Source organism: Zingiber officinale, chromosome 4B (assembly GCF_018446385.1).
Source record: "Zingiber officinale cultivar Zhangliang chromosome 4B, Zo_v1.1, whole genome shotgun sequence".
NCBI classification, from domain to species: Eukaryota; Viridiplantae; Streptophyta; class Magnoliopsida; order Zingiberales; family Zingiberaceae; genus Zingiber; species Zingiber officinale.
Genome location: NC_055993.1, coordinates 114,661,335 through 114,675,179, shown reverse-complemented (window position 1 = coordinate 114,675,179; position 13,845 = coordinate 114,661,335). Strand labels below are relative to the sequence as shown.

The 13,845-nt window shown below is 39.8% G+C and overlaps 1 protein-coding gene across 1 annotated transcript; it reads right to left on the bottom strand.

Moving 5' to 3' along the window:
- Positions 1 to 580: 580 nt before the first annotated feature.
- Positions 581 to 13,212, bottom strand: LOC121976114 (ubiquitin-conjugating enzyme E2-17 kDa-like). Its single transcript, XM_042528109.1, has 5 exons — positions 13,059 to 13,212; positions 12,852 to 12,936; positions 11,173 to 11,300; positions 1,342 to 1,446; positions 581 to 935 (listed from the first exon to the last, which is right to left on the bottom strand). Exons 2-5 carry the CDS (start codon positions 12,919 to 12,921, stop codon positions 792 to 794), a joined length of 447 nt encoding a protein of 148 aa, XP_042384043.1. The 5' UTR covers positions 12,922 to 12,936; positions 13,059 to 13,212; the 3' UTR covers positions 581 to 791.
- Positions 13,213 to 13,845: the final 633 nt, after the last annotated feature.

The following is a 13,845-nucleotide window of genomic DNA, read 5'->3' as shown; positions in this document are numbered from 1 at the left end:
TAGCATTCGAACGTTTGACATGAATGGAAACAATTAAACGATTTCCTGAAGATCATGGGCATCATCTCTACATGTTTCTCTCATCTCGTATTTATAAATACAAAACTAGTGACTTTGTCAAATTACTCTGACGCCCTCCGATATTTACTCTAGTATGTACAGGTCAGGCAACGCTATCCCAGTGGGCCATCCTATGTAAGCCAGACTATGCTTCTTCCATCTCAACATCCACCTTATTGGCAGACCTCTACATCATCACTAGCACATTTTAGCATCTCAACATCCACCTTATTGGCAGACCTATATATATATATATATATATATATATATATATATATATATTAATTTGATATAATTTTTGATCTGGCATATCGATCAAATGTAGAAAAGCAAATCAAAACAGCATAGTTGCCAGCAAAGAGGAAAAGGGCATAGGATCATACATTTCGGTGCACTATGGGATCTATTTCTTCTGCAAAATCTGCTGTAGTGACTTGTAAAATAGCGAATTCAATGAACCTCTTATCAATGCCGGCTTATGGAAAATCAAATAGAATGCAGATGGTATGAAAAAAAAAAATACCGAAACTCCAAATTTAAATTTTCATCAAATAGTCAGATTACAACACAGTGCTTAGAGTTTGAGGTTTCACTTGAAATATTTTCAGTATAAACAGTCTTGAAATGAAACATACATTAGGCTGACCACAGATAAACAATAGAGACGCTCATCAAATGTCATCTTCCCACCATGACCTTAACCCACCAATAGTCATCTTCTCATCATAACCTTAACCCATTGCGTACCTCTGGGCCCAGCTCCTTGCTGTAGTCTCGTACTTGGTCCTATCTGTCTTGTACATGTGAGCAATTTCTGGAACCAACGGATCGTCCGGGTTTGGATCAGTTAAGAGGGAACAGATTGACAACAGCACCTGAAACAGAAAATTTCCTCCAAGCTTATTTTGTTACACAATGATATACAGGTTCAATAGGAGACGAGTGTTGGAAAGATAATGATAAAAAATTTCAGGGTGATGCAAACAAAAGACGATCAAATTCACAAGAATCATTTTTATATTTCTTGAACCAATCATCTATAGTAACTGAAGGCACTACTGAAAGTTATTGACAATTTGGAGAACAGGAAAACAATTTGCCCAAGGTCAAACATAGTTCTTGTTGTGACCATATGAGACAGTTTGAGAAAACAGCAGAATTAATACATACCATATTGATGGCAATGACCAGCCCTTAATGGAATCTTAAATATGATCATTTCATTGCAAAATAAATGCAACCCAAACTGTTATAGATTAAGTGATACAAAGAATAAAGAACCTTGGAAATAGTTAATGCAGGGCTCCATTGTTCCTTCAAGATGTCAAGGCAAATGCTTCCGTTGCTGTTAATATTTGGATGAAAAACCTTCGTCTTGAAAGCAACCTGGAGAAGAAAATAAAGTCAGATATACTCTTAAATAGATGCTAATTAACTTGGGTTATCAACCAGAAAATAAATATCATGATGTCCAAGTGAAGCAGACGCTGCAGTACATGGAGAGAACTTTACCATTTTTTTTGCTTTTTTTTTAATATTTTCCATAAATGTTACGGCCAGGCTTTTGTGTCAAAGGTTAGGGGTAATGCAATATATCAATATATATATATATATATATATATAGATAGTTGTATTAGGCTTTGATTAAGTGTATTTAGATCATCCCTATTATAGCTAAGAGTTAATTAAAATTATTAACCTAAAGTTTAATTTAATTATTCCAATACACTGCACCATGTGTCGTCACACCGTGACCCGCAGAGGTAAAAAATGACATAAGGCTAAATGTTGTGAAAAAAATAACATAAGACCATAGGTTAACACCCCAAGATACATCATAAAAGAAAATGGCATAAGACTAAATTGTCGGGCAAACTTTCAAAGTCATTAAAGATTGATTTTACTTCCTTCCCCACAAACTTCCCTCAAATATACACCAATGAAACTGCACATGGAATTTTCAGTTTTCTACTATCATAAACAAATTATTAAGGACACATTTCCTTGGGCAAGAATACTTAGAGAAGGAAACGACCACCCGGAAAGAGTATTTGACTTACCTTTTTCCCTTTGTTTGCTTGGGTAGAAACAAAGAGAGGGAAGGAAACAACTGAGAAACACTATCCCCAATTTTAGCCAAAATACTTTGCTTAAAAATTAAGCAAAAAGTTCCAATTCTACCTATATGCCACAAAATTTGGCAAAAACATTATTTCTTTCACTGTTTTTTATTTTTTATTTGTTTTTTAATAATCATTTAACAAAATAAAGTTATCCTCCCTCTCATTTCACTCCAAGGAAATAGGGGGAAAGATTTTCTTTTCCTCCTTTCTTCCCTCCAAGGAAACACAATTGGGAGTTCCTTATCCTTCCCTACAAATTTATTTCCCTACTCTCATTCGCTCCTCCAAATGTTTGCTCTTTGTAGAAAATCAAGGCTTAAGTGCTTTCTATTTATGATTTGATTCAATTTCAAGTATTTGCATGAGTCAACTTTACCATTGTCTTAGAAACACCAAAAGCCGATAAAATTAGAGTAGCAGATGACAAAAGATGATCTTCTTAATTAATAATATTTGATAGCCAATGTTAATTGGTCAATGTTTTAGGCTACAATGACAATATTCCATGTTCTGAATGTAATAACTGTAATAGAACTAATTATGCTAAAATAGTAATATTTAATTGCACTAATAAACGACGAGCATGCAATAAACTTTAATAACAGCAAAGGGTTAAGAAATTGTGTATCTCCGGTCAAAGCGTCGGACGTGCCGACTGTCTTTAGAGAATTGATTGCCGCCCACGGTGCAAAGGCTCTCCGGCAAAATCCTCCCAAGATCCGACAACCGCTCGCGTCGCTCGTAGGTGCACTCCAAAACGAGCACCGCACTCGGACTCAACCTCAAATCGCAAACCAAGCCTCAGAACTCGGAACAAGGGGAGAGAAGAAGAAGCAGAAGGCAGAAGAAATGCTTTGCTTCGGTGTGTTTTCAGAAGGAACGGAGGAAGTGTATTTATACACTTCGAAACAGTGCAGAGGAAGGGACGCACTTCCTCTTCTCACGCGCAGATGAGTTGTATCGCATCCTCATACGACGCGGAGCGCGCGCGGATGCGTTGTATCGACGCGGAGCGCTGCTTCGCTTCCTCACGCGGACCAGAAACGAGACCAAACCAGAAACCAAACTGGTTTGGTTCAGACTGAACTAAACCAGCAAAAACAGACCGGACCGCCCGTGAGCGCAAGGCCCACGGGCTGGGGATTTGCACCCCCCCTGCGCGCGTTAATCACGCACGTGACGCCCGGTTTATGGATTTCCGGCTCGAACCCCCCAAATCCACTCGATTTGGGCTTGGCCCGCGCATGTGTGTAGGTCTTCTTATTATTGCTAAGCAAGGATGGAAGGGCTTCATATATAAGCCCTTCCAAGCTTCTCCACTTAGCAATGTGGGACTAAAAAACACTACAAAAATTGCTTTGAATTTAAAACAAAACTCAACAATCCCCCACAAATTGAAATTTTTTAGTCAAAAACAAAGATATGTTCTGAGGCTTGGTTGCAATGAGCTTTCAGTGAAAATACCTTCCGGTTTGAATTTTCACCTAAGTACACCAATCTTATTCACATAGGTTTGAAGAGAACAGAGTCTTGATCTTAAACCTTTTATATGTGAAGATCAATTGGTAACAACTCATCACTGGCGACGGTTGAATCCTTCGGGTTGGTGCATTACGACCATGCCACCGAATCTTGTTTCATAAGTGCTAAGGAGAGTTGCCTAGACCCCCCACACTGCGGCCTCACAGTTACACTTACATAGGTGAGTTCTCCAAGGATGTACTGCAAGCATCCTGTCATTAAGACCTTGAACTCATTAAGAGCTCCTAAGCTCATCCTTACTAGCAGTCAAGCATCTATCCAGGGAAGAGACTATGAGATTACATCTCAATTAATTTGATGTTTACGTTCCACCCTTATAGCTTGTTTGTACCACATTGAACTTACTTTTTGGGATCTCCAATCGGATAGGTTGGGTTGCCGCTATACATGAAACCAGGACAGGCCTCGGTCCCATTCCCTTACTGGATCTCTTGATTTTCTCGAATCAAGTCCTTTAGTGAGTGGGTCAGCAATATTGTCTTTTGAACTTACAAAGTCCAATGACACCACTCCAAGAGACACTAGCTCACGAATAGACTTTAATCTTATTCGTACATGTCTCTTCTGTTTCGGTTATACTTGGAGCTTCTAATCTGAGCTATTGTTGTTTGATTGTCACAGTATCTGAAATAGAAGGTATTGGCTTCATCATCAAGGAAATTTCAGAAAGAAGACCCTTAAGCCAATCGACTTCGTTTGTGGTATCCAAAGCACACAATTCGCCTCGATGTAGAACGGGTTATAATCGTTTGTTTAACACCAAGCAACTGCACCGCCTCCAAGTGTAAAGACATAACCAGTAACGCCTTTACACTCAGCAGTGTCGACTATCCAACTGGCATCACTATATCCCTCCAGGACTGCAGGGAATCTCCCATACCACAAGCCCAAGGATATAGTGCCTTTTGGATATCCGAGTACTCTATCTAATGCATCCCAATGCGTTCTGTCCGGACAGCTGGTAAACCTGCTCAATTTCGATATAGCAAAAGAAATATCAGGTCTAGAACAATTAGCAAATACATTAAACTACCTATTATTTGTGAGTATCTTAATTGAGACACTGCCACACCACTATTATTCTTGTGGAGAGTTTTTGAAGGGTCATATGGTGTGACAACAGATTTAACTTGGCTATAGCCATATTTCTCTAATACTCTCTCAACATAGAGTGATTGAGAAATTGCTATTCCATCAGTTGATCGAGTCAACTTTAGCCCTAAAATCATATCAGCACAACCCATATCCTTCATATCAAACTTACCACTTAAGAGGGTCTTAGTCTCATTAATAATTGAAAGATTAGTTCCAAATAGTAGAATATCATCTACATATAAACATAGGATAATACAATTATCACCTTTCATTTTAGCATACACACATTTATCAGAGTCATTTACTTCAAAGCCAAACGATAGCATAGCTCTATCAAATTTTTCGTACCACTGCTTTGGGGCTTGCTTCAAACCATAAAGAGATTTGACTAACCTACAGACTTTATTCTCATTTCCAGAGACTACATATCCCTCAGGCTGATCCATATATATCTCTTCTTCTAGATCTCCATTTAGGAATGCCGTTTTGACATCCATTTGATGGACCTCAAGATGATATATGGATGCTAATGCGATTAACACTCGGATTGTAGTAATTCTGGTAACAGGAGAATAAGTATCAAAATAGTCAATCCCTTCTTTCTGTTTGAATCCCTTAGCAACTAAGCGGGCTTTGAATTTATCTACTGACCCATCAAGCTTTAGTTTTCTCTTAAACACCCATTTACATCCTATGGTGGTACACCCAGGAGGTAAATCTACCAACTCCCAAGTGGCATTAGAGATAATAGAGTCCATTTCACTTTTAATGGCCTCTTTCCAGTGTTTAGCTTCAGGAGAAGCCATAGCATCTCTATATGTCATAGGTCACCTTCTATATTATAGGTAATAAAGTCCTGGCCTAAATCCGTAGACACACGTTGCCTCTTGCTCCTTCTCGTTCTGTACACTCACTAGATTCATCTAGTCTAGAGTGACTTGAGGAAGGTGTACCCACTACGGATAATGGGACCTCTATGGAAGAAGGCTCATTTCTAGTAGGAATACTAGATTGAGGTGTTCTCGTCTTCATAGGAAATATATCCTCAAAAAATATAGCATCGCGAAGTTCTACAATAGTATTTGTATCTATTCCAGAAATTTCTGATTTAATAATCGGGAACCTATATGCAATACTATTTTGAGCATAACCCAAGAAGATACCATCTACGGTCTTTGGACTAAGTTTTTTTTCCTTCTGTGTTCAGGTACTAGTACCTTTGCAAGGCACCCCCACACTTTAAGGTATTTCAAACTTGTCCTTCTACCTTTCCAAAGCTCATATGGGGTTTTATCCCTTGACTTCATTGGGACTCTATTTAGCACATGGCATGCAGTGTATAGAGCCTCCCCCCACATAAAGTTGGGTAACCCAGAACTACCTAACATGGAATTAATCATATCTTCAAGGGTTCGATTTTTTCGTTCTACTATACCGTTGGATTGAGGACTATATGGAGCAGTTACCTCATGGATTATACCTGTATCTTGACAAAATTTTTGAAACAGGTTCGAGGTAAATTCTCCACCCCTATCAGACCTTAACCTCTTAATAGTTTTATCGGTTTGATTCTCAGCTTCAGATTTAAAAATCATAAATTTATCTAAAGCTTCATCCTTGGTTTTAGCAAATAAACATAACAATAACGAGAGTGGTCATCAATGAAGGTAATGAAATACCTTTTATGGTCTCTCGTTATTACACCGTTAAACTCACAACAGTCAGTATGAATCAATTCTAAAATATCAGAATTTCTATCAACTGATTTGAAGGGTTTACGGGGTTGTTTATATTGCACACAAATTTCACATTTTTTCTTATCATTTATAGCATGCTTAGGGATCATGTCAAGATTCATCATCCTTTTTACGGTATTAAAATTGACATGTCCTAATCTGTCATGCCACATATCATAAGACTCAATGTTATATGAACAACCAATATTAGAAGTTTTATTTAAAGTAGCATTTTCTACATTGAGTTTAAATAAACCTTCATTAAGGTAACCTTTTCCAATAAAGGTTCCTAAATGTAATATTACAACTTTATTACATTTGAAGTTCAACTCATAACCAGCACGAACTAACTTTGATCCGCTAATCAAATTCCGACGGACCGCTGGAACATGATGCACCTCATGCAGTGACAGGACTTTTCCAGAGGTGAACCTCAGGTCAACTTGTCCTATCCCAAACACCCTGGCTGCAGAATGGTTCCCCATGGTCACGGAAGTGCCTTCAATTACCTGATAAGTAAGGAAGGCAGAGCGATCAGCACAACAGTGTACATTAGCACCTGTATCAACTAACCATTCATTGGGTTGATAGATCAAGTTTAGTTCGGGTTTGAAGGTAACAAACCTATCGCCGGTGTCGTCACTAGCAGTCACGACATTTACTTGTGCCTTAGTGTTGGACGTATTGCTTTGGTTCTTGTCCTTTCGCTTAAGGCAGAATTTGGCATAATGTCCAACCTGTCCACATGCCCAACAAGGCTTAGGTTTAGTTTCAGTTTTCTTTTGAACCTTTGGGTTGGGTTTCATCTTGTTCTTCATTTTCTGATTTTTGAATTTCTTTTTGTCAGATGAGACTACTACATTCGCCTTTGGAATAAAATCCATAGGCATTCTTGTATCATCATTTTTATGTTGCTTCCGATGTTCTTCTTCGATATTTAAGGCAATCATCAAATCTTCGAGAGAGATTTTACCTCTCCGATGTTTAAGAGTCATGCCAAAATCTTCCCAACTCGGAGGCAATTTTTCGATGATAGACAAGACCTGAAATTTTTCAGGTAATGGCATATCTCCTTCAGCAAGACCATGAATTTGAACTTGGAATTCATGTGTCTGCTCAACCACAGATTTACCTTCAACCATTTTGAAGTTCAGGAATTTTGCCACAGTATACTTTTCTAAACCAGAATCTTCGGAGTTGTATTTTTTATCCAAAGATTTCCACAGCTCTTTAGCTGAAGAGGTTGAGCAGTATACATCAAATAGTGCGTCTGAGAGGGCAGACAGGATTCTCCCATGGCAGAGATAATCCCTTTGCTTAAACCTCTCTAAGGTAGCACTACGGGCAGGTTCCTCTTCATTAGGTGAAGGAGGGTCTGTTTCTATAACGGAGAATAGCCCTAGCGTAGTAAGCCAAAATTTCATTCGTTGTTGCCAACGTCTGAAGTTTTGCCCGTAAAATTTTTCGGGTCGGGCACTAGCCTCATCAGACCTCGTTACCCTATCGTTCATCATGTTTATTGATGCTACAATCAATTCTCTAAAATTGTAATAACTGTAATAGAACTAATTATGCTAAAATAGTAATATTTAATTGCACTAATAAACGACGAGCATGCAATAAACTTTAATAACAGCAAAGGGTTAAGAAATTGTGTATCTCCGGTCGAAGCGTCGGACGTGCCGACTGTCTTTAGAGAATTGATTGTCGCCCACGGTGCAAAGGCTCTCCGGCAAAATCCTCCCAAGATCCGACAACCGCTCGCGTCGCTCGTAGGTGCACTCCAAAACGAGCACCGCACTCGGACTCAACCTCAAATCGCAAACCAAGCCTCAGAACTCGGAACAAGGGGAGAGAAGAAGAAGCAGAAGGCAGAAGAAATGCTTTGCTTCGGTGTGTTTTCAGAAGGAACGGAGGAAGTGTATTTATACACTTCGAAACAGTGCAGAGGAAGGGACGCACTTCCTCTTCTCACGCGCAGATGAGTTGTATCGCATCCTCATACGACGCGGAGCGCGCGCGGATGCGTTGTATCGACGCGGAGCGCGCGCGGATGCGTTGTATCGACGCGGAGCGCTGCTTCGCTTCCTCACGCGGACCAGAAACGAGACCAAACCAGAAACCAAACTGGTTTGGTTCAGACTGAACCAAACCAGCAAAAATAGACCGGACCGCCCGTGAGCGCAAGGCCCACGGGCTGGGGATTTGCACCCCCCCCTGCGCGCGTTAATCGCGCACGTGACGCCCGGTTTATGGATTTCCGGCTCGAACCCCCCAAATCCACTCGATTTGGGCTTGGCCCGCGCATGCATGTAGGTCTTCTTATTATTGCTAAGCAAGGATGGAAGGGCTTCATATATAAGCCCTTCCAAGCTTCTCCACTTAGCAATGTGGGACTAAAAAACACTACAAAAATTGCTTTGAATTTAAAACAAAACTCAACACTGAATACAAATATAGGCCTTCACGCTCTGAATACTCCATGATAAAACCAGTAATTATGCTTGATCCGGTGATAAGTATGGGGGACCCTCGTCGGCGGAAGGTCAATGACACGCGAAGGTCAAAGGTTAAGAGATCTAACCCTAAGACCTAACCGACCGGAAGAAGAGGGCCGACCGGCCGCTCGACTGACCGGAACGAGATGGCCGACCGGAATCCCCCATGGAATAAAAGACAACCCGACTAGGGGTCGGGTTTCCGATGCTCGGGTAAAATGGTTGCAGGGCCGATCGGGCCGTCCGTTCGGCCGGGGCACAAGGCAACAAAGATAGGCAGGAGCAATCTCGTCCAAGCATACGACTGAGGCAGAAGTGATATGCCCGCCGAGCGGCATAACCGCTCGGCCTTGGAGCAGACAGGAAGCGCAAGAGGACAAAGGAGACAGGGGATAACATCATCCTCGAGACGCCTGCCGCTGACAGGCAGCAAGGTTGGCGGCCGAGCTGTACACAGGATCATACGGTGGAAGCTTCCACCGTCACATCCGGGATATGCTCGGACGATTGCGGAATGGCGCCAGAGGTACTTTTCTGACAGGGGATCGTTAAGGTATGTTTGGGGAAACGTGCACACATAGAGAAGCGTGCCCGCTTCTCCCCGGGGTCCTATATAAGGACCCCAGACATCGACAAAGGTATGGGCAAATCTCTACTGTAGCCACAGTTACGCTGCCTCTCTCGTTGCCTGACTTGAGCGTCGGAGGGCCGTCGTCGGGAAACCCCTCCCGGCTCGGTTTCTTTGCAGGTTCGCTGGAGAGCTACACCACCCGTCGAAGACAGCGGAGCGTGCCACGTACCTAGCGTCCGACTCAGCGCTCGGACAGGATCAATGCTATATATCCTTGATTAATCATGTGGGATAGTAATGCATGAGTAAATAAAGAATCCTACAAGAAAAGGGAAACACGTCCATTGTATGGATAAGAAAATTCCATATCATTGCGTTCTGATCATGGTCCAACATGCATGTCTGATGTTTGATGCATTTTGAGTCAGGATGGTTTTAGTCCCGCAACTCAACTACAAGACAAAAGGCCATGGATCATCTTCTTCCAATACAACTAAGCATCTCATACTTTAATCTTCTCATTCAAGCTCCATTGATCAAGATTTAAGGTAAAAGCTTTCATGCTGGCTGTTGATAAAGCAATCAGTCTAAAATGATCAAGATGTGCTGTTTCTGTTCTAACACTAAGTTATCATATTTTTAGCTTCAATTCATGATCTAACTATGAGCATATAAAGCCAGCCAACCTAAACCTTGTGATTACTATAAAATTGTTTCCTATACCATAAGATCAGAACAGAAGTTGCTGTCTTCTGTTCCCATGCCATATAACAAAGCCGATACTTTGAAACCAAACTAATGTACTAACTGTTTTGAGCAAGATTCAGTAACAAAAATAAAGTAAATCCCTTATAGATTGATATAGGCCTGAGGTGTCAGACATAATTAATTAGATTCTCAAGTGTGGATCAACAGCTCAATTATGGGTATAATCCTGGTTCCAGATATAGTCTGGAACTAACTGTACCAAACACCACATATCTCTACGAAGGACAGGTAGAAGACCCAAAGAATTAGTACCAGTTAGTACCAACTTAGTCATCATCTTGCATTTGATCCTGCATGGCATTTAGATGTATTCCATACATTATATAGCCCAAACGAACCTAAGCATAGGATCTATGTGATATACATAAGCTTGAGACATCTTCCTTGATCCAAGTTGAAATATGCAAAAGCATCCATCAGGAATTTGCAGTAATCAACTTCAAAGAATCAGCTTAATAGCAAAAAAAAATAACAAATATGCTATCAAATTTCTACATATGTTCCCTAGAAACTGATATTTCCATGTGTCCCATTCTAATGGATTTGTACAATGCCCTGAATTATATAACACACATCTATATTTTAAACTATACAACATCATTGGGTAAGATTTTATAACCTACAATAAAATCTGTGTCTATTTAACTAATTTGTCTTTAAAACAGGTAGGGAACAAAACTGAAATTACAAGGCATAGCATGTGCATGTTTTCTGTTTCTATATTGAGAACATTGATATCATGGTGCAAGTCTTTTGTTTGCTTCTTATGCCAACAATACCTTAGGGGGTTTGAAGGGATAATCTGGAGGAAAGTGGATAGTGACAACAAAAACTCCCCCTGCATACGGACTGTCAGGTGGACCCATAATTGTTGCTTGCCAATGAAACATATCTTCAGCAACTGGTCCTGCAGGACAATAAAATTTCTGAAACTGATTGTACAAAACTATAAATTAAGGTAGATAAGCATGATTCAGACGCTTGAGAAGTTAACCAAAACCCAACCAACATTAGAAATACACAAGCAACTCAAATCTTTGGTATATTGAATTGAGAACTTCATTAGCTGAACAGAAAACTAGCAAGAATGTTTCCTAAAAGAGCAGTATAATCTTGCTTATTCTGTATGTACCTGGGTCATTCTTAAGGTGCCATGTTCTATATTTTTCCATGAAATTGGTTGCTTTACCATTCAATAAAGTTTATAGGAAATATAATGGAATTTGCAACTATAAGCAACTTGGTAACATGGATAAGTGGATAAAGAAGATACATGAATAGTGATGTGGGTAAAATTATCCATCAATTCTAAAAGTCTCTTAGATGGATGGCACATATTCTTTGAGAAAGCCAACAGGCAATGATCTAAGTTCTATAGACTCAACCAACAGAAAGTTAACATGTGTCCACTTAGACTAGTTAGCATAGTGAAAACTATCTGAAGGAACAATCATGCGCTATATGTTTCGTCCGACGACGTAACTAATAGGCATTGGATGTGCACTCACATTGAGGCATATACAAGGGGACAATAGCGCCTTGGGCACATTGAAAAAGGGAGGGACCTCGCCACCTCGGATTATTCAACATTCTCCACCTCTAATTAAATCTCAAAATTCACTCCAGCTTAATCCTTCTTACTTAAAACTGCCACACCACTCACTACCCATAGCCAAAATCAACCTTAACTCAAATTACTTGAGTCAAGCCCAAATTATCCCCGCCAAATTTATCTCAGTCAAGTTGCCTGCCATTCATCAAAATTCAACCTGTCTCATCTGAGCTCTTTATCTGAGTCAAGTTGCCTGCCATTCATCAAAATTCAACCTGCCTCATCTGAGCTCTTTACAGTTCGATCAAGCTAAACCAAATTCCTTATTCAACCAGATCAATCTCTTATCAACCAAGCCTACTCTAGCCAGTTTCTCCAACTGAGGTCCAAGCTAGATTTAAAACTAACAAACTTCTGTATTGGTTATATATTTTTACCATAACAAATAGGAACATAATTTGTAGGACACTGAAGCAATTATCCACCATAAACGCATTTATTTATGTTTCCTATCATCTGATAAGACCACTATCATTCCAGAGAAAAGCAAATGATATTTTCCATATAACTTTACTGTATGTCCAAACCACTACCATGAACAATTGCAATATAACTTTATCATATGTCCAGACCACTATCACTTAAGACAGAAGGCAGAATATAATTTGTAGAACGAGTAAAGGAAGAACTTTTTATGCATACACACTAATCCTACAAATCCTAAGCAAGCAGGCCTATGCTTCGAAGATAAGATGACGTTGTTTCCTCCCGAAATGAGTTTCCAACGGCCAAAACTTGAAAGAGGGAAAAAAAAAATCTGAATCTGAATCCGAATCCGATGAAGAAACTAAAGGGAATTTATCGAATCATCCAGAATAAAACAAACATAATAGGAAGAAGAAGGACCTGCGCTGCAAGAGGTTGGCGGGTCTTTCTGGAGATCCTTCAACTCCTTGATGATACGCCTCGAAGCCATGGATTCGGCGATGACCTACCAGTTGAAAAGCAAAAGGCAGGAAAAACAATCCAAACGATTACGAACGAATCAAACCGCAGAAGAGAAACCAACAATCGATTGATCGAAAACAAGAGTGTAGGAACAAAGGCGATTACCTAAACTGTCTTGGAAAATTCTGGAATCGATCTCTCTCGAACGCGATTGGGATGCAGGAGCAGAAGGGAAAGAACCACGAGCTGAATTTGTACGCGAGGTTGCTACACGACCCACCAACCTCGTCTTACGGTGGACGGGATTCCACCTCTTCGTGAGAAAAGTCGTGTAACAAGTCGGGTAAGTCGGGGGGCCAAGCTTTCTAGCGGTGGCGCTCGTGACTCTAATTTCCATCTTCAATCCGTTCATCCATTAACGACCTTTTTTAGCTTTTTAAAGAGTTATTATTTTTAATTTGTTTGGGCTGACCATTTGAATGGTTTTCATGATCGCTTCTCAATACGTAGAAAATTTTTATAGACGTGGATCAATTATTCAGAGGTGGAAATAAGACAGGAATAAATATGGGTATTGTTGGAACAGGTTGGACCAGTAAAAAGAGGTAAATTGTCTCTTAAAAATAAAATAAAAAATTTTCTCGATGTATATTTATAAAAAAAAATTAAATAACTAATAAATTAAAGATATTAACGGTGTGTTTAGGAGGAGATAAGGGAAGAAGAATGAAGGGTAAATAAGGGGAAGGAAACTTTAAACCGGAAGGAGTGAGGAAATGGAAGGAAAAATAAGAAAGGGTAAGTTTTAACCTTCGTTATCCATGAAAAGAGAAATTTTCTTACATCTTGAATTGGGGTGTAAAGAAAGGGAATGGAAAACAAAAGATTTTTTATTCCAATTTTATCCCTGTTTTTAATAGTTTAAGAAATGTTCCAATTTCTAATTTTACTA

Excerpts from the sequence above, each read along its gene's own strand:
- LOC121976114 (XM_042528109.1), bottom strand. The coding sequence starts at position 12,921 with ATGGCTTCGAGGCGTATCATCAAGGAGTTGAAGGATCTCCAGAAAGAC. Across the intron at positions 11,301-12,851 it reads GCCAACCTCTTGCAGCGCAG|GACCAGTTGCTGAAGATATG; the intron begins GTCCTTCTTCTT and ends ATTGTCCTGCAG. Across the intron at positions 1,447-11,172 it reads ATCCCTTCAAACCCCCTAAG|GTTGCTTTCAAGACGAAGGT; the intron begins GTATTGTTGGCA and ends TTTCTTCTCCAG.